We start from the raw sequence: 24,948 nt of genomic DNA, 5'->3' as shown, positions 1-24,948 counted from the left end.
CAAAAGCACAGGCAAGCATAGAGTTAGCAGACTATAAAGATCAGCTACAAAACAAAGCAAAACAAAACAAAAAGCAGCAAAGTAATCTTTGAAGAGCATTATGACAAGAATAAGTCATCATATATCAATAATTAACTTGAATGTGAATGATAGAATGTGCCACTAAAAAGGTATAAAGTAGAAAAATAGATAAGAAATCATGATCCAACATTCAGCTGGCTCCAGAAAATCCATCTCACTCTAAAGGACACCCACAGTCTCAGAGTAAGGGACTGGAGAAAGATTTTTCAGGCAACTGGAAAACAAAAAAGAGTAGGGGGAGCTATTTTTCTATCAGGTAAAACAGACTTTAAACCAATCAAAGTCAGAAAGGACAGTAAAGGACATGACATAATGATAAAACACTCAATAAACCAGCAAGAAATCTCCATCTTAAACAAATATGCATCCAACACATGAACACCCAGATTTCTAAACAGTTGCTTTGTAAACTAAGAGAATGCATAGATAGCCATACAATTATAGTCAGAGACTTGTTTACCCTACCAACAACTTCAGAGGGTTCATCAAGGCAAACAAACAAAACACCAGCAAGGAAATCTGGAGCCTTAACTTGACACTGGACAAATTGTATCTAATTAGATATCTACAGAACACTTCACCCAACAACCACTGGGTATACATTCTACTCATCAGCACATGGAGCGTACTTCAAGACCGATCACATTCTCAGTCTTAAATCAAGCATGAACAAATTTCAGAAGGTTGAAATAACACTAAGCACCAAGCATGTTCTCAGATCACAGTGGAATAAAAATAAAGATCATCACCAACAGGAACCCCCCCAAATGCAAGAATGCATGGAGATTAAACAACACACTTCTGAATGACTTTTGGGTCAGCACAAAAATCAAGACAGAAATAAAATGATTACTGGAAACAAATGAAAACAAAGATACAACATATCAAATCCTCTGGGATACCATGAAATCAATGCTGAGAGGAAAGTATATAACATTATATGCACTGTATGCAAGTAAACTAGAAAATCTAGAGAAAACAGTGGAATTAAAGGCATCACACAACCTCCCAAGATTGAAGCAGGAAGAGACTGAAACCCTAAACAAACCAATAACATTCTAAGAAATTAACTCAGTCATAAGAAATCTCTCTGCCAAAAAAAGTCCTGAATGAGATGGTTTCCCAATTGAATTCCACAAGACATTCAAGGAAGAGCTGATACCAATCCTATTGAAAGTATTTCAGGCAATCGAGAAAGAAGGAGTTCTCTTTAGCCCATTCTGTGAAGCTAATATCATCCCAATACCCAATATTGACAAAGACTCGACAAGAAAAAAAAAAATCACAGGCCAATTTCCCTGATGAACATAGATGCAAAAATTTTTAACAAGATTCTCGCAAATCACATCCAATAGCACATTTCAAGGATCATCCATCATGACCAGGTGGACTTCATTTCTGGGATGCAAAGTTGGTTCAACATTCATAAATCAATAAACATAAGCAGATGCAAAACCAAGAATCACATTATTAACTCACTAGACACAGAAAAAGTATTTGATAAAATCTAACATCGCTTCTTGGCAAAAATCCTTGAACACCTAGGCATCAAAGGGACAGTCCTCAAAATAATAAGAACCATCTGTGACAAATCTTCAGTCAACATTATACTTAATGGGTAGAAGCTGGAGGCATTTCCCCTAAGAACTAGAATAAGGCAAGGATGTCCACTCTCACTCCTCCTTTTCAACATAGTACTAGAAGTCTTAGCCAGAGCAATCAGGTAGAAGACATAAATTAGGGGTATCCAAATAGGAAAAGAAGCAGCTAAGTTATCCCTCTTTGTGGATGATATGATTCTATATCTGGAAAACCTTAGAGGGTCTGATGAAAGGCAGATTATTAACACTAACATCATGCTTACCATTTGTGCTGAGTTTAAGGGAAGGGAACAGAGATCCAAGTACACATTCAGTTATTAAGGTAATGTATTCATTAATTCTCAGAGGTGATCACATCTAAGAAGAAAAAGATACATTCAACCCAGTTAGTGAGATAGATTCACAGAGCCAAGTGTAACCTGTTTCCTGCTTGATTTAACTCTAGTCTCCTTTGACACTGAAGGAGGTGTTTTCTGACGCAGTGTGTTCCTGTATGCCTGTGCCAACAGGTTATGTTTTATCATCCTTTCTCCTGAAAATATGAAGAAAGAGAAAAAGAGAATGTGAGAGAGGGTGGCAAGTAAGAAAAGAAAGAGACAAATTATTGCATTTTTTGTGTGTTTTAAAAATACTTTGTTTAAATCAATACATAACGTGTTAGCATTCAGTAAAGGGTTAATATTATATAGAGCAGAATTTTAGTTCTTTTCTTGAAAAGTTGGAATCATTTGTTTTCTCTGAAATAGTGAAGAATGTTCTCTACTTTGTATTTTCTATTAGATTATTTTTTATTGTGAACCTTATCAGAAAATTGCTTTATATGTTCCCTTCTTTTTCTGATTTCATTGTTTATGGAAGCAAAATTCAGTCCTGTAACTGCAATCTGTCTAAAACAAAACTGAAAAATGAAACACATCTATGATCAGACAACTCTATGGATGCCTCAGAGATACTATGGAGAAGTTTTAGAACTCTTTCATATTTTAAACAAATTCAAATTGTGTTTTCAAACCTTGATCTAAGTTTCTATTTATTTTTTAAATGCTAAGTATTTACAGACATCCTTAAACATAATCCATAATACTTACATAAATAGCATATACCTGTTATTTCTTCAGTCATTGAGCTTTAAAGGGATCTGGTGAATTGTTCACAGCTTATTGAAAGTTATTATAAAGGGATTTGGTCAAAGAATAATGATTACAGAGGCATTTTTGTAGGCATAAAAAGCAACTTGAGATCTTCTTTGTGTTTATATAGGTATCTTCTCGGTCCTCAGTTTGGCCTCTGAGTGCACAACCCTTGCTGCCGAGCTTCCCAAGGTATCCTATGTGAAGGCTCTTGATGTCTGGCTTATCGCCTGTCTTCTCTTTGGGTTTGCTTCGCTGGTGGAGTATGCTGTCGTCCAGGTGATGTTGAACAACCCCAAAAGGGTTGAAGCAGAAAAAGCCCGAATTGCTAAGGCTGAGCAAGCAGATGGGAAAGGTGGAAATGTAGCTAAAAAGAACACTGTGAATGGTACAGGGACGCCTGTTCATATCAGCACTTTGCAGGTAAGCATGAAACTTTACAATGAAATGGTGCTTCCATACTCTGCAGTGTCAGGGGATAGACCCTTTTGTGTGTGTGTCTTGGTTTGATGGAACTGGCATTCACTTGTTTTTTTTTTCTCACAGATGAAAAGGAACTGATCACAGCATACTTTATGTAAGATGTGCTTTTTAGAAAACGTTCAGAACTCTTAGATCAAACATCACTTAGGGAAAAAAATCAATGCCTTATTAAATTTCTCAGGACTTTGTGCTAATTTTAAGGGTACAACTTTGCTTTGATGGCCTCCATTGAATGTAGAGATCTTGACAGGTCTCTCTGGTGTTTCTCATTGTATGTTTCTTAATGAAAGACCAAAGGACTGGAAGCATCACTGATCATCTTTTTAAGATAAAAATTCACGGAGGAGTCCATACTCTTGATTGAATCACCCACTGTTTAGACAGGCTACCTATTGGATGTCTGACCCAGGGAAACTAAACCCATTGTTAGGGATCTGTCCAGCTCAGCTATGAGTGGCTGGAGAATTGTGTAGGATTTCACCTTTAACCTTCTCTGGTCAGTTGATCATGGGTCTGAGAATAGTGGACAGTGATAAATCGCTGAGAACCAGGCTCCTTCATGGATTAAGATTAGCGGCCATTCATCCCAAACTGACCCTGATTGAAATCCTCTGGCTGGGAAGACCACTCAACCAGAAGACCGTGTCCAATGAGTTAAGAATAGTAAATTCCATGAGTGACTAATAGGTCCACATCATCCTACCACCTTGCAAATCTTGCCTGCTCTGTTTCCTCTCTGGCTACACACTACTCTATCAGTCTACTAATCACCAAGACTCCCCTTCTAGAATGCTAAGCAAGAACACCACGTATGTGGTTTTCAGGCACAAAAGCAAATAAATTATTTTTATCTGATGGTGCTTGTGGCCTTTTTTTTGTTGTAAATCATTTATACTTGTTTTTTGAGTCTTAAGACAAACCCATCTGCAGATCCTTTCCTGCTGCCTTGAGGGAGGCTTCTTCAGGAAAATATTCTTTGTGAAGAATAAGAATAAAATTTTTACTAAGAAAGCGTTTAAGACCTTAAAAATTTATATATTTTTTCATTCATACTTTTACATCTAATGTGTCTATATCATTATATTTGAAGTGAGTTTCTTATAGACAACATATAGTTGCTATATGGCTTTTAATTACATTGTATGTTTGAGTTGGTATAGTTGTCATTTTATTTAATGTAATCATTGATATATTAGGGTTTCAGTCTATATTTTATTTTTGTTTTCTGATTTTTTTCTTGTTTCTGTATTTCCTTTTTCCTTCTTTCATGAGGGTTATTTGAACATTTTTTGAATTTTATTTCAAGATTTCTATATTGTTTTTAAGTGTTTCTCTTTGTATAACTTCCTTAGTGATTAGTTTAGATGTTATACTGTACAACTGGAAACCCAAAAGACCCTGCAATTATTTTTGGAAGACAGATCCCTTGTAATATAGGCTTCCCATGCTTGGTAAGTATCCTAGAAACCCACTGGCATCAGTGTACTAGCTAGTGTTGTTGTGAGAGGCTGCATTCAACTTCAGTGAATTTGTTTTTGGGGATTCTTTCAATGTGTTTGCCCATTTCACAATTGGTGATTTATAAGCACACCTGCTCACACTGCACTGAAGTTCAGCAGTTTTTGACCAAAAAAGGGCATGACCCCATGCCCCACCCTCTCTATTCACCTGATCTCACCCCAAGCAACTGTTTGTGTTTCCCTGCTGAAAAAAATTCCTCAAAGGGAAACGTTTTGCTAATATGTAAGAGGTGAAACAAAAAAGAGCAGAAACATGCAAAGGCATCAAACTTGACAAGTTCAAAAACTGTTTTGAGCCATGGAAAAAGTGTCTTGATAGGCGTTTTGTATCAAACAGAGAGTACTTTGAAGGTGACTAAAGTTTTAAAATGTAAGAATAAATACCCAATTTTTTCTAAATAAATTCCAGTTGTCTTGGTGGTCTCTCCTCATACATACATAATTTTTTAGTCTATTGATGTCATCATTTCACCAGTTTGTGTAATATGAATAACAATACATTCCTTTGTATCCCTTTAACCACTTCTATTTATACTTGTTAAATATTCCCTCTACATACATTTAGAACCACATTATAATTTTTTTTATCACCATCAAGCATAATTTAGAAAACTCAAGAAGGAAAGCAAAATTGTAAAATTTTCTTACTGTGTTTTTTTAATCCTGGAATTTCTAGTTTATGTCTGCTATTATTTTCTGTTTAGAGAATTTTCTTTATTCATTGTTTTGGATAGGTCTGCTGGTGACAAATTCTTTTAGTTTTTTTTACGGGAAAATATCTTGATTTCTCCTTCATTCTTGAAGGATATTTCCTCTGGGTATAAGATTGTGGGATGACAGTTCATTTCTTTTGGCACCTAACAAGTACTGTGTTCATTTCCATTTGGTCTGCATGACTTTTGAGGAGAGCTAGTCGTTCTAATTATTTTCCCCCATGGGCAAAATATCACATGTCTTCAGATACTTTCAAATATCTTTTTAAGTTTTTGATAAAATCCAGCATCCCTTCTTGATAAAAACCCTCAAACACCTAGGTATAGAAGGAACATACCTCAAAATAGTAAGTGAAATCTATGACAAACCCACAGCTAACATGTTGCTAAATGGACAGAAACTAGATACATTTCCCCTGAAAACTTATACAAGACAAGACTGCCCACTCTTAACCCTCTTGTTCAATATTGTGTTGGAAGTCCTAGCTTGGGCAGTTAGACAAGAGAAGAAAACCAGGGGTATCCAAATAAGAAAAGAGGTAGTCAAGTTATCCCTCTTTGCTGATGATATGGTCCTATACCTTGAAAATCCGAGAATCTGTCAAAAACCTGCTTGCACTGATAAAGGACTTCGGCAAAGTCTCAGAGTACAAAATGTGCAAAAGACAGTTGCATTCCTATACACCAACAACAAGTAGGCAGAGACCCAAATAAAAAGCACAATCCCATTCACAATAGCCACAAAAAAAGAAAGAAAAGGAAAAAAGAAATACCTCAGCATCTTCCTAACCAGAGAATTGAAAGACCTTTACAATGAGAATTACAAAACATTGCTCAAAGAACTCCAAGAAGACACAAACAATTGGAAAAATGTTCCATGCTCATGGATAGAAAGAATCAACACTGTTAAGATGTTCATCCTCCAAAGTCAATCTACAGATTCAGTGCAATACCCCCATTAAGTTACCAACATCATACTTCTCAGACCTGGAAATGACAATACAGAAATTCATATGGAAACATAAACGACCATAAATAGCCAAAACAATCCTTAGCAAAAGAAACAAAGCAAGAGGTATCACACTTCCAGACCTCAAACTTTAAGGCTACAGTAATCAAAACAGTCTGGCATTGGTACAAAGACAGGCACATAGACCAATGGAACAGGATAGAGATTCCAGAAGCAAAACCCCAATTCCTCAACCAACTCATCTTTGACAAAGTCTCCAACAACAACCACTGGGGAGAGGAGAACCTATTCAGTAAATGGTGCTGGGAAAACTGGCTGACCACATGCAGAAGGTTGAAACAGAAGATATCACCATACACAAAAATTAACTCTAAATGGATCAAAAACCTAAACGTAAAACCTAAAACTATCAGAATCTTAGAAAGTGCAGGAGACACCCTTATGGAAATTGGAACTGGGAACCAATTCCTATTCAGAACCCTAAAGGCCAATACCTTAAGAAATCAGATAGATAAGTTGGACCTCATCAAATTAATGAGCTTCTGCAAAGCAAAAGAAACCATCAAAAGAGCAGATAGACAGCCCGCAGAATGGGAAAAAATATTTGCCAGACAAAGGCCAAACATCTAGGATCTACAAGGAACTCAAATGCACCGAAAAGAAAAAAGCAAACAGCCGCTTTAAAAAGCGGGCAAAAGACATGAATAGACACTTCTCAAAAGAAGATATATGGGCATCCAACAGACACATGAAAAAGTGCTCAGCCTCACTCATCATCAGAGAAATGCAAATCAAAACCACATTGAGATACCACCTAACCACTGTAAGAATGGCCATCATTAATAAAACAAACAACAACAGATGCTGGCAAGGATGTGGAGAAAAAGGAACACTTCTACACTGCTGGTGGGAATGCAGACTAGTACAACCTCTGTGGAAGACAGTGTGGCGATTTCTGAAAGAACTAGAAATTGACCTTCCATATGACCCAGCAATTCCCCTATGGTAATATATCCGGAGGAACTCAAATTATTCTACGAAAAAGATACCTGTATATGTATGTTTGTTGCAGCTCTATTCACAATAGCAAAATCATGGAACCAATCATATTGTCCATCGAAGCCAGACTGGGTAAAAAAAAGGTGGTACATATACACAGTGGCATATTATGCAGCCATAAAGAAGGACAAATATATGGACATGGCAGCAACTTGGATGGATTCAGAGTCTATCATACTCAGTGATTTATCACAGAAATAAAGAACTGAGTTCCATTTGTTCTCACTCATTAGCTGATCCTGAACAATTATAATACTATAAGAAAGTGATTGACAGTAGTGGAAAACTATCGGGGAGGTGGATTGGGATTGGCAGTTGAGGGAAACTGCTAGGGGAAGGAGGGGCGTACTTCAGCAACAAGGTTACCTGCATGATCAATGTTTATATACCTAACCCTGAATTGTACCCACATCTGTATAATAAATTAAAACAAAACAAAACAAATATCTTTTTAGTCTTTAGTGATCAGTTTTTAAATTATGAGTTTTTTGTGTGTATTTCTTTGGGTTCATCATGTTTGGAATTTGTTCAAGTTGTTGAAATGTCTCTTGCCAAATTTGAAAAAAATTTCAACTATTATTTCTTTGTGTATTTTTCAGACTTGCACGCTTTTTCTTTCCAGACTCCAATAACACATGCTAGGTCTACTGTTAAACTGTCATTCCTGGATATCTGCAGGGGGTTGATTTCAGGATCCTCTGCAGATACCAAGATCCACAGATACTCCAGTTTCTTATAAAAATGATGTACTATTTGCATATGGCCAATGTATATCCTCCTGTATACTTTAAACTCATTTCTAGATTACTTATAATACCTAATAAAATGTAAATGTGATGTAAATTGTTATACTGTATCATTTATTTATATTATTTATTATTTTATCTTTTTGAGTTTTAAAAAATATTCCTAATCCAGTGCTAGCTGAATCCATGGATATGAAACCAGAAGATATGGAGGGCCTATGGTAGTTCTAAGTCCATGGGGCTCTGTTCATTATCTTCTAGTCAATTTTCTCTTTATTATTCAGATTCGATATCTTCTGTTATTCCTCCCAGGGCACCAATTCTTTCCTCTGTAACTTCCAGTTTTCCAGTGAGCTTTATAGCTTGATTATTGTGTTTTTCAGTTCTAAAATTTTCATTTGTTATGTATCTATATATGTATGTTTGTGTGTAAGGATTTTTTAAAATGGTTTTTATTTCCTGACTGAGGCATTCTATTTTTTCATTTGTATGATCATAATTGATCATTGAATATTTTTCATCATGGTTGCTTTTATATATATATATATTCAATAGTTTTATTATCAGTCACACATTTCATTAAATAAGAAAAGAATGTAGCAAATGGGATAGGATAGTGTAAAAAACAACAACCAGGTTTATACATGCCCTTCTATCTGCATCTGAGAATTGCTTTAATATCTTTATCAGATGTCTCATATTGCCAAATGTCTTAATTCTGACACATTTATATCTTGAGATTGACATTTACTGATTGTCTTTTTTGTCATTCAGTTTAAGATCTTTTCCTGTTCTTTGTATGAGAGATTATCTATTCAAACCCGCACATTTTCATATTATGACACTCTGAATCTTGTTTAAACATTCTGTTTGAACCAGCTTTCTCTGACTCTTCTGCCAGTGGATAAAGGGTACTGCCTTATAACTGCCAGATGGAGGTAGAAGTCCAGGTTTCCCTCTTGCTGAGGGTGAGACTCTTTGTGAGGATTGGGTGGGGTCAGAAGTCCCCAATTCGCCATGTTGTCACTGCTGACACAGTGGAGGGAGGGTGTGCCTTCATAATCACTTGATTGCACTTGATTGTGGTGAAAGTCCTGACTGTCTGCAGCCTCTTATGATATCACCCTAGTGTGGAACAGGAGGAATATCTTGTTATTGCTGTGTGTGTGTGAAAGCCCGTACTCCCTCTATAGTTTCTACTGACACTGTGGCAGGGATTAGGCTTGGATACTGATCTATGGGGATAAAATCCTGGCCCCACTTGGCTTCCTCTGATAGCCCTTCAGTGGGTGTGTGAGTAGTGTCTCATTACAACCTATTGAAGGTAGAGGCTCAGATACCCGCTCTGCTTTTGCTGATGTGTGGAGATGGAGGTAAGTTTTTCTGTAGTGTTTGGCTAGATTAGAAAGATTATCTAAAAGTGCTCTGTGTTGCTGGGTTGATGATCCTTTCTTTGTCCTATGACTGGAGAAAACTGGTTATTATTGGGCTTTATCAGTTGCTAACTTTATTAGCTCTAAATCTGGGATATATGAAGCAAAAAGAGGAAATGCAAGAACTCCTCACCTTTGGTTCCTCGGGTCCTGAGGTCCCCAGATGATCTGCCTTCTTTTCTCTACCTTTCATGGTCTTTATGTGTGTGTGTATGGGTGTGTATGTATGTGTGTGTTTTAACATAATATACAGAGTTTTTTATTGAATTAGCAGGAAGAATAGAAAGAGTGTGTCTACTCCATCTTCCTGGAAGCAGAAGTTATCTATGATTTTCAAGGTCTTCAGCATCCTCATTGTACCTGTACCCTACCTACCACACCCTAATAGTTAAGTAGATATGTCAGTGGGCTGCCCTTAAACATTAACTTTGTTGATGTTACAACTGCTCTTTCTACTGAGTCATTTCAGACTTATTTTAATCCTGCACCAGGAAAACACTTTCAGAGAAATTATGATTCTTTTTCCTAATATTTTACTTTTGTCTCTGTTACCAACAAAGCCTAAGTGACCAAATAATACCTAGAAGAGCTAAGAGATTGCTTAAGAGCATGCTGTGACACATCAAAGAACTGGTATTGGAAGCATACTCTTTGTGAGAAACTTTGCTTCTCCTCTAAAATATGTACTTATTTCTTTATGGCAGAAATGGTAGGAGAATGCCCAAGATCCTTACATTACATTGAAATGCTCACTGCCTGACTTTTTGATGCTAGCTCTCTACACTTTTACACTCCCTTCTTTTACCACTTTTTCACATTTCCAGCCCATGGATACCCTCTGACTTGAACTCTGGCTAAGAGATCTGGAGACAGAAAGCAATGATGTTCTGTAGAATAGGTGCTTGATTTCCAGTAATGCCATGATCAGCAACATTCTCTGGTGTATGGGGTCTCAAAAGCCACAGAAATTCTCTAGTAACAGAAATAACCAACATGTAAATGATAGTGTTATCTTAATATATTCCATCAAGTGGGGTATTGATGGAAAGAAACCAATTAGAACCGGCCTTTTATGATTCCTAAAAGATCTAAAAATTGACCTTCCATATGACCCCACAATCCCCGTACTGGGGATATACCTGGAAGAACTCAGATCACTCTATAAAAAAGATACCTGCACATGTATATTTATCACAGCATTGTTCACAGTAGCAAGAACATGGAACCAACTGTGCTGCCCATCAAAAGAGGACTGGATAAAAAAAAATGTGGTACATATACACATTGGAATATTATGTAGTCATAGAGAACAAAATCATGAACTTTACAGCAACCTGGATGGACTTAGAATCTATAATACGGAGTGATCTTTCACAGAAACAAAGAACTGTGTATCACATGTTCTCACTCATAAGCGGACCTTGAACAGTGATAATAATACTGTAAGAAAAGGATTGACAGTAGTGGGAAACTGCCGAGAGGGGAACGAGGAAGTGAGATTGGCAGTGGTGGGAATCTGCCAGGGGAGGGGAGCACACCTCATCAACAAGGGTACCTGCATAATTAACATTTGTATACCTAACCCTGAATTATACCCCTCATCTTTAAAAAAAGTTTAAAAAAAGAATACAGTCTCAGATTGTAGAACACATTAAGTTTATTTATGAACACAGATAGTAAGGATAAGAGGATCTTTGAAATATTAAACCCAATTATGTTATTTTAAATGTGTCTCTCAAGCAAAAAACACCCAATGAATGAAAGTTAAAAATTTACAAATGTCTATATTTCAATTCTCTGTTTTTAAATGCTAATAGAATCACACTTGTTTGAATTCTGAATGCTATGACATTTTGCTACAAAAGTCAAAGAGAGATGTTTAGAGAGTTAACAGAGTTGCCCAGAAATTTTAATCTATGAAAATAAATGTAAATTACTCTTACTCCTTATGGACAAAATGCACTTTCCAAAATAAACATGATACACACACAATATTTATATCCCGATACAGGCCTCAAAATGTTAATATGAGTCCAAAAATAACTTACATGAAATGTCTAAGTTGATAAATTTATAAGATTGTTACATATTGGCACATGAAAGAAAATATAAAAATGGAAAAAATGTAAGTTTTTGCCTTTTTTTAAATTCAGTGATTTTGCAGCAAAAAACAGAATTACAATTTTGGTTTCAAAATGCACTTGTTTCCATATAAGTTGCATTTCAAAATGTCAACTTTTGCCAAATAATTTCAATCAGCTGACATATCATTTTTTTAATACAAAATAACAATAATAATTAATGGAAGCATAATGAAATTTGGATTTTAGAAAATATTCAAAGCTTATTTATAAAATAACATTGTGCTTATGAAAAAAAGGAATAACTTAAAAAGTATTATATGATGAATGATAATTTAATCCCATTTTTAGTATATTATTTTTCTAATTTGTGGCTTGAATACAAGAATGTCATTATACTTATATAATTTTCTGCTCTTTTTCTCATAAAGATGGTACATTTTCAGCCATTTCAATATTTTTGTCATTTTATTTATTCATGTGTTTCTCCCGACCCCTGCCCTTGGAGCATAGATTCAAGTTGCCCTAAATATGAAATTTCTATGTATTCCTTATCAACAAAATAGTTGAGGCCCTACTGTTGTTAACATCATCCTATTCCCAACACTTATTATGTGCCATACACAAAGGGATTATGATGAAAAGACAAAGAAAATAGCATCCATGCTCACAATTTTGAATACATAGAAAAAAGCTGTTGTTACAACATAAATGAGATGGTTTGTTTATGGTAATGATATATTTGTAAGTTACTTAAATTAGTGAAATATATGCAAATTATTTCCTCTGAACATATTTTATTGTCTGTAGAAGATACTATTATTACCATGAAATCAAGCCTAAGTCTTCTGGTTAAAAAATATTACATAGAGTTATTTGCTTTTCAATGTGCGTGTATTCTAATGTACAGGAATGCAACTGTCTTTTGCACATTTATTTTATACTCTGAGACTTTGCCAAAGACCTTTATCGGTGTAAGAGATTTTTTACAGCTTATCTCGTCTACAAAGAGGGAGAACTTAACTTCCTTTTTTCCTATTTGGATGCCCTTGATTTCCTTCTCTTGTGTGATTGCTCTTCTAGGACTCCCAACACTGTGTTGAACAGGAGAGGTGAGAGTGGGCTGCCTTGCCTTGTTCTGGTTTTCAGAGAAAATGTTTCCAATTTCTGTCTGTTTAGCAGTGTGTTAGCTGTGAGTTTATTGCAGATGGCTCTTACTATTTTGAGGTATGTTCCATCTATGTCTAGGTATTCAAGGGTTTTTAATCAAGAAGGGATGCTGAATTTTATCAAAAACTTTTTCTGCGTCTAATGATATAATCATGTGATTCTTGTTTTTACATTTGTTGATGTATTTAATTATGTTTATGGTCTTGTGGATGTTGAACCAGCCCTGCATTGTGGAGAAGAAGCCTACTTGGCCATGGTGGATGACTTTTGAGATGTATTGTTGGATCCAGTTTGCTAGACTCTTGTTCATAATTTTTGCACCTATGTTCATCAAGAATGTTGGCTTGTAATTTTCTTTCTTTGTTGGATCTTTACCCAGTTTGGGTATCATTGTGATGTTAGCTTCAAGAAGTGATTTGGGGAGATCTCCGTCTTTCTTGATTGCCTGGAATACTTTCAATAGGATTGGTTTCAGCTCCTCCTTGTAGAATTCTGCTGGAAAGTTGTCTGGTCCAGGACTTTATTTTGTAGGTAGTGTTTTTATGACAAAGTCAATTTCTTGGGTTGTTATTGATCTATTTAATGTTTAAATTTCTTCTTGTTTCAACCTTTGGAGGGTATGTGATGTCAGAAGGTCCTCCATTCCATTTAAGTTTTTGAGTTTGTTTCTGTACAAGACAGAAACCCAAATAAAAACCACAATCCCACTCACAATAGCCAAAAAAAAAAAAAAAAAAAAGAAATACTTTGGCATTTTCCTAACCAGAGAAGAAAAAAATCTTAACAATGAAAACTACAAAACACTGCTCAAAGAAATCAAAGAAGACACAAACAAATGGAAAAATATTCCACGTTTATTGACTGGAAGAATAATGTTTTTAAGATGTCCATCCTACCAAAATCAATCTACAGATTTAATGCAATATCCATTAAATTACCAACATCATTCTTCTCGGACCTGGAAATGACAATACAGAAATTCATTTGGAAACATAAAGATTATGAATAGCCAAAACAATCCTTAGCAAAAGAAACAAAAAGGGAGGCATCACACTTCCAGGCTTCAAACTCTACTATGAAGCTACAATAATCAAAAAAGCCTGGTATTGGTACAAGAACAAGCATATAGACCAATGGAATGGGATAGAGATTCTGAAAACATAACTTTACTTTCTTAACCAACTCATCTTCAACAAAGCCTCCATCAACAACCAATGGGGATTGGTTGTTCTGTAAATGGTGCTGGGAAAATTGACTGATCACATGCAGAAGAGTGAAACAGGACCCTCTACTTGTCACCATAACAAAAATTAGGAAGTTTTTAACTGCATCATATGTTATTCTTGATGGTTTCATTATCACAGTACCTCTTTTTTGTTACCAGTAATTTTCAGAAGTGACAGAAGTTTATGTGATGAAAGTAAGTGAGACACATATTCATAATAAGGAACAATTAAGAAGTTTTGAATTGTTGGTCAACATAGCCAAATTCACTTTTAAGAATGTGTGTTAAGTAGTTACCATTTTATTAAGTGGCTTATTTTATCCCTTTTCATGTGATATTACTGCTGTTTAAAATAGTAGTTATGATTTAAATTCTTTTGTAATTTCATATATATTTTATATGCTAATAAGATGTAGAGAATATTAACTAAAAGGCAAGTTATGTGTAAAATCTCTGAGAAATGAGACAAGAAAGCACCAGCCAACTAATTAATGAATTATGACATTTAAGAAACCCTGAGACTCAGTAGGAAACATAGTTCTCCATATTATTGAAACATACTTCTATATTAGAGATTCTCACCACACACACACACACACACACACACACACACACACACACACACACACACAAAATCTGCTCATTTTGAGTACAAGTATCTTCAGATATATCGCTAAGAGAAGTTTTAATAAAGTAAGTGGCTAAAAGCTTAATATAACCATTTGGTTGCTTTCTGGGGTGTTTTTCTATGTTACTGCTTTAACATTGAATAAATTATTCTTTTATTGATGTGTTTACTATGTTTAAATAATCATTCTGAATAATTATAACATTCTATATCTATATTTTGGGTTAACTCTATAGATAAAATACTAAAATTATTAAACTTGCTGGCAAAATTGAATAATATGAATACATATGATAAAAATTTGTACTTGCTCAGTTATTTTACAGCTATTAAAATCACACCTAAAGGCATATAAAAATATGACTCATAGTAAATGCATTTCTATAGTAAATACATTTTTTTTTTTTTTGGTAAAAACTAATTATCAGCGGCAAGAAGTCCTGCTTTCAAAATCTATGGACAGAGGCTAGATTTCTACATTGCTGTGATTCGAAAGCAAAATTAGTTCATTTAAAGTCTTTGGAGTGAGGAATTCTGAAGGGAGAAAAAGAAACTGAGATTCCCATAGAGTCTTTGACTTAAAGATTGTGCTGAATGTCTGAGGATAATGTAAAGATGTGGTATGTAGAGACTGTTCTCACCTTCTATTTCAATCAAGATAGTAATTTTCTCTTTACAAAAGTTCACTTATGCTTGCAGATACTGACATACTCCTAAAACAGCTCTGGAAAAATGCAAACTTTGAATGTGGTCTTGTGTCTGATGTTCTACCTGGAACAGTAGCGGGGAAGGTCTGAGTATGTGTCTGTGTACAAGTGGGCACTCATGCATATTTCGTGGTAGAGTTTTAGGTGGTAGACATTGTTGAATGTAGTAATTTGGACCATTTAAATAGGGCAAGGAATAAATGCCTGTAAGATTGACTCCCTACTCTCTATATCTGTCTTTTTCTGTATTTATATGCATATGTATGTGTGTGAGGGTGTATTTCTTGAAGTCACTTTTAAAGGGTTTAGATTTTAGTTGCTACCTTAGCTTTCTCTCTCTCTCTCTCTCTCTCTCTATTGACCTGTCTAATTTTTTGTCAGACATTTTGCTAGACACAGTGTATAAAGTGATAGGAATAAAGCCTTGACTTATGTTGATGTCATCCGGATGTATATCCCTTTCAGGTTCAGTTGAACTCTCACAGTTGGTTGATTGTAACTTCATATTAAGAAAGTGAGGTGGAGGTGGGGATGGGAATCCTTTCTTCTAATTGCCTTACCTCAACTAAAAGTCCCATGGAACCAGCTTGGGACTATGTTTCCATTTGGGCTGTTTTATAATAATCTTTAAATAGGGCAATCTATTGGTGATTCACTTTTTTTTTTTTTTTTGAGTCAAAGTCTCACTGTGTTGCCCATGCTAAAGTGAAGTGGCACGCTCACAGCCACCGCAGCCCTGACCTGCTGGGCTCAGTCTAGCTGGAACTACAGGCATGAGCCACCACACCCGGCTAATTTTGTTTGATTTATTGTAGAGATGAGATCTCACCAAGTTGCCCAGGCTGATCTCAAAACCCTGAGTTCATGCAATCCTCTCGCCTTCACCTCTTAAAGTGCTGGGATTACAGGCATGAGCCACCATGCCCGGCCCACATTTTTTTTTTTAAGTTTGAAATGTTCAGTAAAGTGAACATCTAGTTCCTCAATTCTTAATCCTCCTCATCTATTTTTGTGTGTTTTTCTACAATTATATAAACGTTGTGTATTTTTCTGTAATTACATAAACTTAAAAAAAAATTTTCCTAGCTGGGCTCGGTGCTCAGCCTGTAATCCCGCGCCTTTGGGAGGCTGAGGTGAGTGGATTGCCTGAGCCCGCGGGTTCAAGACCCGCCTGGGCAGCAAGACCTCATCTCTACAATAAATCAAAAAATCAGCCGGTGTGGTAGCGCATGCCTGTAATTCCGGCTACTCGGAAGGCTGAGGCGGAAGGATCGCCGGAGCCCAGCAGGTCGAGGCTGCGGTGGCCGGGAGCGGCTACTGCACTCCAGTCTGGGCGACAGAGTGAGACTCCAACTCAAAAAAAAAAAAAATTTCTTGCCCAGTAGCACTTTACAAATATATACATATTAACTATATAATAATAAAACCAATGGTATAAACTATGTAATAATAAAACCAATTTGTATGTTAGATTAACAATTATAACATCAGTATGTGCTCATAGTTGGAAAAAATGAAAATGACCTAAATATGTAATGTTAGAAGGATGCATAAATGCATTTTAGCTTGCTTTTTCATTCAGCATATCTTGGGTATTTTTGCTGTCTTCTTCTGAATGGGCCCATCTGACTCTTGCTCAGAAATGTAAATAAAGTGTTCTTTCAGATGAAGGATTGCCTCCTGCTACCTAAAACACTGCTAGAGATTTTTTTTTTAATTCATTACATTTGGTAAAATTTTTTTTTTACCTAGCCATAATCTGCAAATTTAAGTATAATTTACAGAATTACTCAATGTATTTATTATACTAATAAAGCAAAACTAAAGTAACTATGATATACTAATGATAGACAATGCCATGGTTTCCTTTTCTGATAAAAACTTAATAAATATTAATAGTGAAAATTCCAAAAGTAAATCACAAAACCCAGTAGTAAAAGCAGTGAGAAAATTAAGCAATTGAGTCAAGCACCCATCTATCTGTGGCGTTTTGTCATGCCAGAGCTGTTCTAAGGAATTAGGGCTCAGTCTTTATCTCTCATTTTTCTAAGAGCATTTCTGATTGCTAGAGAGTTCAGTGTGGAATACAATTGACCCTATTACCTGTGGGGAATTAGTAGTAGTACCTCCTGTGGATTGCAAAATCCACACATACTCAAGTCCCCACAGTCAGTCCTGGAGAACCTGCAGATAGCAAAAGTCAATCCTTTGTATTCATGGATTTCGTGAATACTGCATTTTCGATTCATGTTTGGTTGTGAATACAAAACCCATCGATATGGAGGGCTGACTGTACTTATGGAAAAAAAATGTGTGTGAAAGTAGACCCCTGCACTTCACATCCATCTTGCTCAAGTGCAAACTGTTATTACTTTACATATTATAGGGAATTTATTCAAATTTAATTATTCAGAAATTATAACTGAATAATGTCTGTAGCATGTGGTTTAATTGAAGAATATATAATTTTTATGTATACTCTGAGTGTGTTTGGTTAATTCAACTTCAGCCACTAGATTGGGAATGCCTATCACTAGTAAATATTTGAAATATATGAAATCATCATGATGCTTATGACCAACGTTCAGTTCTTATTTGTGAAAGTGGCTTAGAAACACGGTATCTCTCATGAGCATTTATAAACTATCCTGTTTGGAAATGTGACCTATAGGAAAATCAAAGACTAGAAGTTCCAGAAAATTTCTGTGATCCATACATTATAGTACTATCATCTTTATCATGGTCAAACATTAGAGTAAGGATGGATATATATTTTTAGTCTTACAACTGAAAATTCTCACAAGCCTGGTAAGTACCTAAAATAAATGTTGATTTGTGCTTTGACTCCTTAGCATGATATAACCTATCAAAAGTTCATCCCATGTCACGATACTTGTTATTTAGGCAATATTTTAGAGCCCTAAGTATTTAGACCATCTGGTGGTTTAATCAGTTAACTATTATTTCTATAGTTCTTTGTGACATAAACAACTACCTTCTTGTGGAAATCAGCAATGTTTAAAATATCCTTTTGAAATGATGTATTTTATAAATAGAATGATTCTGAATACGTTCTCTCTTGAATATTGATTCTCAGGGTGGTGAGACCAGATGCAAAAAAGTTTGCACTTCTAAATCTGATCTGAGATCGAATGACTTCAGCATTGTTGGAAGCTTACCAAGAGATTTTGAATTATCCAATTATGACTGTTATGGAAAACCCATTGAAGTCAACAATGGACTTGGGAAGTCTCAGGCAAAGAATAACAAGAAGCCTCCTCCTGCCAAACCCGTTATTCCAACTGCAGCAAAGCGAATTGACCTTTATGCAAGAGCATTATTTCCTTTCTGCTTCTTGTTCTTCAATGTTATATATTGGTCTATATATTTATGATAAATTTTTCCATTTGTATAAAAGAAAATTCCATTTCATTTTGATCAACCCCATTCATAAATGCCAGTCTGTGAGAACTTTTGCATTTTCATAGTAACATATTGCATTTTGGATGCTATTTGATTGTAATAAAAACATGGCACCTTAATTTTGAACGGCAGCATGATCATGTAATGTCTGTGCTCTAATAATGATGTATATATGTATAGTGAACATATTGCTTTAGGAATAAATGAAGGATAAGCATACTACATAATATAAATCCAAACAATTATCTTCAGTTAGTATAAATTACAAATACTTCAGGTACTTCTGATAATAAAATGATATGCACGCTGAATCCTGTTATGGTCACCATTCTAATGTATGTAGTATTTCGAATTTCCTTCCCTATAACTTTCAAAGAAAGCTATCTTATTCTTGTATAATTTCAGATGGTATTATCAGAGATTGAGCAAAGTTGTATTGCATATTGTTTAATATTTGTAAGTAGAAACATATCAGTGATACTTATGCAGGCTCTGTGGAGAAATAAAGTTAAAAAATTATTACTTTGTAAAATCAGCTCATTTTGAAGTGTGCTTGTGTGGTCATAATGTCAGATAATACACAGTAAGCATTTTTGAAACAAAGGAAATTCTAGACATATAAATGTATATAGAATACTGGCTTTTGATAAAATAAATAAAAGATAGCTGCATTGATTAAATATTTAGGATAAAATAAATTTTATTTTATCTACCTTAAAAACCTAAACATATTTTCATGGATTTCATCTGTTGATACAGAGTAAACAAAACATCATGCCTTAAAAAGAGTAAGACATATTATAAATTGGAATGCAGTAGTAGTTATGTGATTTTTACATAACTTTTAAGAAACCAGGAAGGAATGCCCTGCTTCTAGAAGTAATTTGAGTTGAAAAGAAAAAATCAACAATATTTAAAGGATTTTAAGTGTTTTATTTTATTAAAATGCTCACATTTTAAGTAAAATTAAAAATGTTTTCTGAATTTATTTTATTTATTTGAATATTTTGGGATTTGTTACAAAATATTCAAAGATTAAGTAAATAATAACTGTATTTATGTTAGACTTCACTTCTACTTGTATTTTCTTTCTTGCTGAAAGTCTAGACAACTGAGATTTACTTACTTTGATCTTGTTCCAACCTGAACATAAGCACTAAGTCTCATTTTATGAGACTCCATTTCTTAACATCACATCCAATGCACCTTTTTATTTCTGTCATAGCTGAAATAGAACTATCAGTAATTCACATAGTGTAAACATAAGAACAAAGAAATATATTTACATCATTTGGAGAGTTTTTTTTAAACAGCTAAATGTATAGTCAATTCAATAATGGAATACATTAAAATATTGTTCATGCAAATTGCCATATGTAATTCAATGCTATTCAATATATTGAAGACTTTTAAAATTGATCACAAAATTTATAAAATGGAATATAGGCTAATCCTCTGTAGTCCTTCAGCACCCTCTAGTTGCAAAAGCATAGCCATCTGAATAATTTAAAGATGCTGTGAGTACCCCTATTGAAGGTCTTCAGGATCTAACTGAGACCTAGGGCAATAGCATTTTAATGGAACTTTGATCAGAAAAAAAGTCTTGAATAGGACTTAAATCACGTAAAAGTTTTGCTTGTAATAATTACATTTACTCATAATGTATTCTTTATTTTTGCCAATTTCATGCTTATTAGGGAGATTGATCTCAATATAGAATTTTAAGTGGAAGATGTAACATATTGAAGACAGGTTTCATTGTATAGAAATTTATTTATTGAAAATAATGTAAATGGGTTACTTTTCTGTAATCTAATAGCCTCTTAAGATCAAATTTAATACTCAATTATATATAATTAGCTATCCCAGGATTAAGTGTGTATATATAACTACAAATGGAACATTAGGCAATGATTATAACAAGTACAATTAGTACTGTTCTTTGCTGACAGTGGGTTTTTAAATCTTCTCAAAGGTTTAGACAAAACTTCAGGTTAATTCAGATCTGTTGTACTTTTAATGTTATACATTTTTAGGAGATTTGCAGTATATTCACTTGGAGGGTAAGCTGATGTCTCAAACTCAGTGTCTCAAAAACAAAAATTATCTATTTCTGTTAAACATTGCTATTCCAGTCACCTGTATCAAGTCCTCCTTCCTTTCTCACAGTCTGCTCTTTCAAGTATCAAATGATATTGATTCTTCCTCTCATACCTGACACCTCCTCTCCATTCCTGCTGACACCATCCTAATTTAATGTCCTATTCTATTCAATCAGCCTCTATCTGCAAACTACAGTCTTACCCCACTACAGCTCCATTTATTTTTGAACTCACTTTGTAAGTTTTGTCTTTTAGCTGCACAAGTAATAAAACAAACAGAGTATTTAGAGTAAGTGTTTAAAGCTGCTGTCAAACCTTCTCTCTTCAACTTATTCTCTCTTGTTCCCAGAGGTCACCATTGTCTTGTGTCTATACAGTCCTATTCTAGGCATTCCCAACATCTATCAACTTTTTAAATATAAAACTATAAGTCAACATAATGGGATATAAGATACATGGAGTTTTGCCTTATGTATAGTTTTGTAATTTTAAAAAGTTTGATATGCCTTAGAGTTCTTTCCAGATTTATGAATATTAGATATTCATAAATCTAGTTTCTGCTACCTATTATTCTATAGGATGAATGTGCCTTAATTTAACTTCTTTTCAAGTGGAAATTCAGTTTGTTTTTTAAAAAATGACAAATAGTATTAAATAAATATCTTTGTTTATGTATGTGTATATTCCCATGGGTTAGATGAATGCCAAAAGTGAAGTTATTGAACTGAATGTTGTGTACATTTTAAATTCTGGTAGGTTATCTCAATAACCCTCTAAAAAGCTGCGAATGTAACTTCTTACCATGGTATGCCCAACCTTTCACAGTAGTCATCTAGTATTCTGCTTTATGTTGTAGACACTACTTTTCTTCTTTCAAACAAATTTGTTGACATTGTTTCAGACTTTCAAAAAATTTACTAAGATTTCCTGTGTACTCGTTATCTAAATTGCTCAAATGTTAATACTTTTCCATACTTGCTATATTTTTCTCCCCTACTGTGTGTGTATAAGACATTTTATTCTGAAATGTTTAAAACAAAGTTGCAGATATAATGTTCCTTTACCTCTACACACTTTAGTGTGTGTTTCCTAAAATACAAGGGCATTTTCTCTCACAACCACAGTGTTACAATGTATCACTATCAGGAAATTAACGTTGATAGACTGCTAAAATCTAGAGACCCAAGACAAATTTGTCAATTGTTCTACTATTTTGTTGTTGCTCAAGATTCAATCCCAGATCACATGTATCACTTAATTATTACGACATTAATTCATTTAAAATAGAGACCATAGTATTCTCCTGCTCAAACATCCTAGGTGACTTGTGTGGTCCAATGAACTAAGTAAAAAATCTTTTCTCATATGAAATGATCACTATTCAACGAGTAACTTATCTTTGCAACTGTTTCTCACGCTACAACTCTTTTCACATCCAAAACTCCAACCAGACTTGATTTTGACCATTATATATCACATTCAACAGTGATTGGAGTACTAACTTCAGTTGGTCCCTTTTCTTTGATGTAAATGGTTAATTTTATGTTTCATGATTTCTTTTAACTGGACCAGGCTTGGATGTCAACTGTCTTCAAATACTCATTTTAACTAATATATATTTTATTCAACATTAAGGGTTTTTAATTTTTAAATGATACATAAGGTACATATTTTGAGGGTACATGTGATCATTTGATATATTTATATAATCAAATAAGGATAATTAGGATATAGATCATCTTAAATATTTATTTTTATATTAGGAACATTAAAATTCTTCTTGTCTAGATATTTTGAAATGGGCAATGGAATGTTAACTAGAGTCACTCTACTGAGATATCAAAGCACCAGGCCTTATTTCTTCTAACTATATATTTGTACCCATTAATCAACCTCCCTTCTCCACATCTCCTTCCTACTCTTCCCAGCCTTTGGTAACCATGATCTATTCTGTCTTCATGACCATGAGATATCTTCATGAACATGGGTTTTTTAGTCTTATAGCTTCCTTTCTAGTGAATAATGAAGTTAAAATATGTTCGATAATGTATGCAGTGCCCAAAGTAAGCTTACATAAAAACAACTCAGTTATTATCTATACTACTAAAAGTTTCAGTTCATATAAATAGTTGAATTTAAAATTTTAAAGTACTAAGCCTGAAATGAGAAATAGTTTGAGATAGTTTTATAGTCTTCAGTTGATAGAATATGATTACACATCTTTAGAACAGCAGGTTTCTAATTATGTTGTCAAGTTAATAACATATGCAATATTTAAATAATTTAGCATTCACTTCATTTTTTAAAAAATGAAATATTCCTAACCTTTTAAGGGGTATGGTCAAGTTCTTCCAAAACATAAGTCAATTATTAATTTTGGAGGCAAAATCTTGCTTTGTTACCCAGGCTAAAGCGCAGTGGAAAAATTATGGCTCTCTGCAGTCTCGAATCCCAAGGATCAGGTGATCCTTCTTCCTTCACTCCCTTGGATCTGGGACTACAGGTGTATGCCACCACATCTGGCTAATTTTATTATTTTTTTTATAGAGATGAGGTCTCACTGTGTTGCCCCAACTGGTCTCAAACTTCTGAGCACAAGTGATCCTCCCACCTCTGTCCAAAGTGCTGGGATCACAGGTGTGAGCCACTGCGCCTGGCAGCCACATTATTAAAAAGACACAAGACAACAGATTTCTTTTAAATTTTTATTATAAATATGTGGGGTACAATCCAGGGTTAGGTACACAAACATTGATCATGCAGGTACCCTGTTAATGAGGTATGCCCCTACCTCCCTTAGTAGTTTCCCTCAACTGCCAATCCCACGCCCCCTACCCACCAACAGTTTCCCATCACTGCCAATCGCTTTCCCATAGCATTATAATTGTTCAAGATCCTCTTATGAGTGAGAACATATGGAACTCTGTTCTTTGTTTCTGTGATAAATCACTGAGTATGATAGACTCCAAATCCGTCCAAGCTGCTGCAAAGTCCATATATTTGTCATTCTCTATGGCTACATAATACTCCATTGTGTATATGTACCACATTTTTTTAATCAAGTCCGGCTTCAATGGGCAACATGGTTGGTTCCACGTTTTTGCTATTGTGAATAGAGCTGCAACAAACATGTATGCAGGTATCTTCTTTGTAGAATAGTTTTAGTTCCTCCGGGCATATTCCCAATAGGGAATTGCTGGGTCATATGGAAAGTAATTTCTAGTTCTTTCAGAAATCTTCAGACTGTTTTCCAGAGAGAATGTACAAGTTTGCATTCCCACCAGCAGTGTAGAAGCGTTCCTTTTTCTCTACATCCTTGTCAGCATCTGTTGTTGTTTGTTCTATTAATGATGGGAGTTATTAATTACAGGGTTTAGGTGGTATCTCAATATGGTTTTGATTTGCATTTCTCTGATGATGAGTGAGGCTGAGCACTTTTTCATGTGTCTGTTGGATGCCCATATATCTTCTTTTGAGAAGTGTCTTTTCATGTCTTTTGCCTGCTTTTTAAAGGGGCTGTTTGTTTTTTTTCCTTTCGGTGCGTTTGAGTTCCTTGTAGATTCCAGATGTTAGGCCTTTGTCAGATATAAAATTGGCAAATATAGCCGGGTTCGGTGGCTCACCCTGTAATTCCATGCTTTTGGGAGGCTGAGGTGAGTGGATTGCCTGAACCCGCAGGTTTGAGATCCACCTGGGCAACTTGGCGAGACCTCATCTCTACAATAAATCAAAAATTAGCTGGGCATGGTAGCACACGCCTGTAGTTCCAGTTCCTTGGAAGGCTGAGGCAGAAGGATCGCCGGAGCCCAGCAGGTCAAGGCTGCAGTGGCCGGGAATGGCCACTGCACTCCAGTCTGGGCGACAGAGTGAGACTCC

The 24,948-nt window shown here is 34.9% G+C and overlaps 1 protein-coding gene across 2 annotated transcripts in view; it reads left to right on the top strand.

The window, feature by feature from the left end:
- Positions 1-19,505, top strand: part of GLRB (glycine receptor beta) — a 101,372-nt gene extending 81,867 nt beyond the window's left edge. The window contains exons 9-10 of one of the 2 annotated variants that reach the window (XM_008072312.1): positions 2,943-3,235; positions 18,645-19,505. In XM_008072312.1, the coding sequence (XP_008070503.1) occupies positions 2,943-3,235; positions 18,645-18,941 (590 nt within the window). In that variant the 3' untranslated portion in view covers positions 18,942-19,505. The remainder of the gene's footprint in view (positions 1-2,942; positions 3,236-18,644) is intronic. The other variant, XM_021706068.1, reaches the window with a different exon arrangement.
- Positions 19,506-24,948: the final 5,443 nt, after the last annotated feature.

This window comes from Carlito syrichta, unplaced genomic scaffold (genome assembly GCF_000164805.1).
Source record: "Carlito syrichta isolate Samal-C Ts95f unplaced genomic scaffold, Tarsius_syrichta-2.0.1 Scaffold315099, whole genome shotgun sequence".
Classification (NCBI taxonomy): domain Eukaryota; kingdom Metazoa; phylum Chordata; class Mammalia; order Primates; family Tarsiidae; genus Carlito; species Carlito syrichta.
This window is presented reverse-complemented; position numbering and strand designations above follow the sequence as displayed.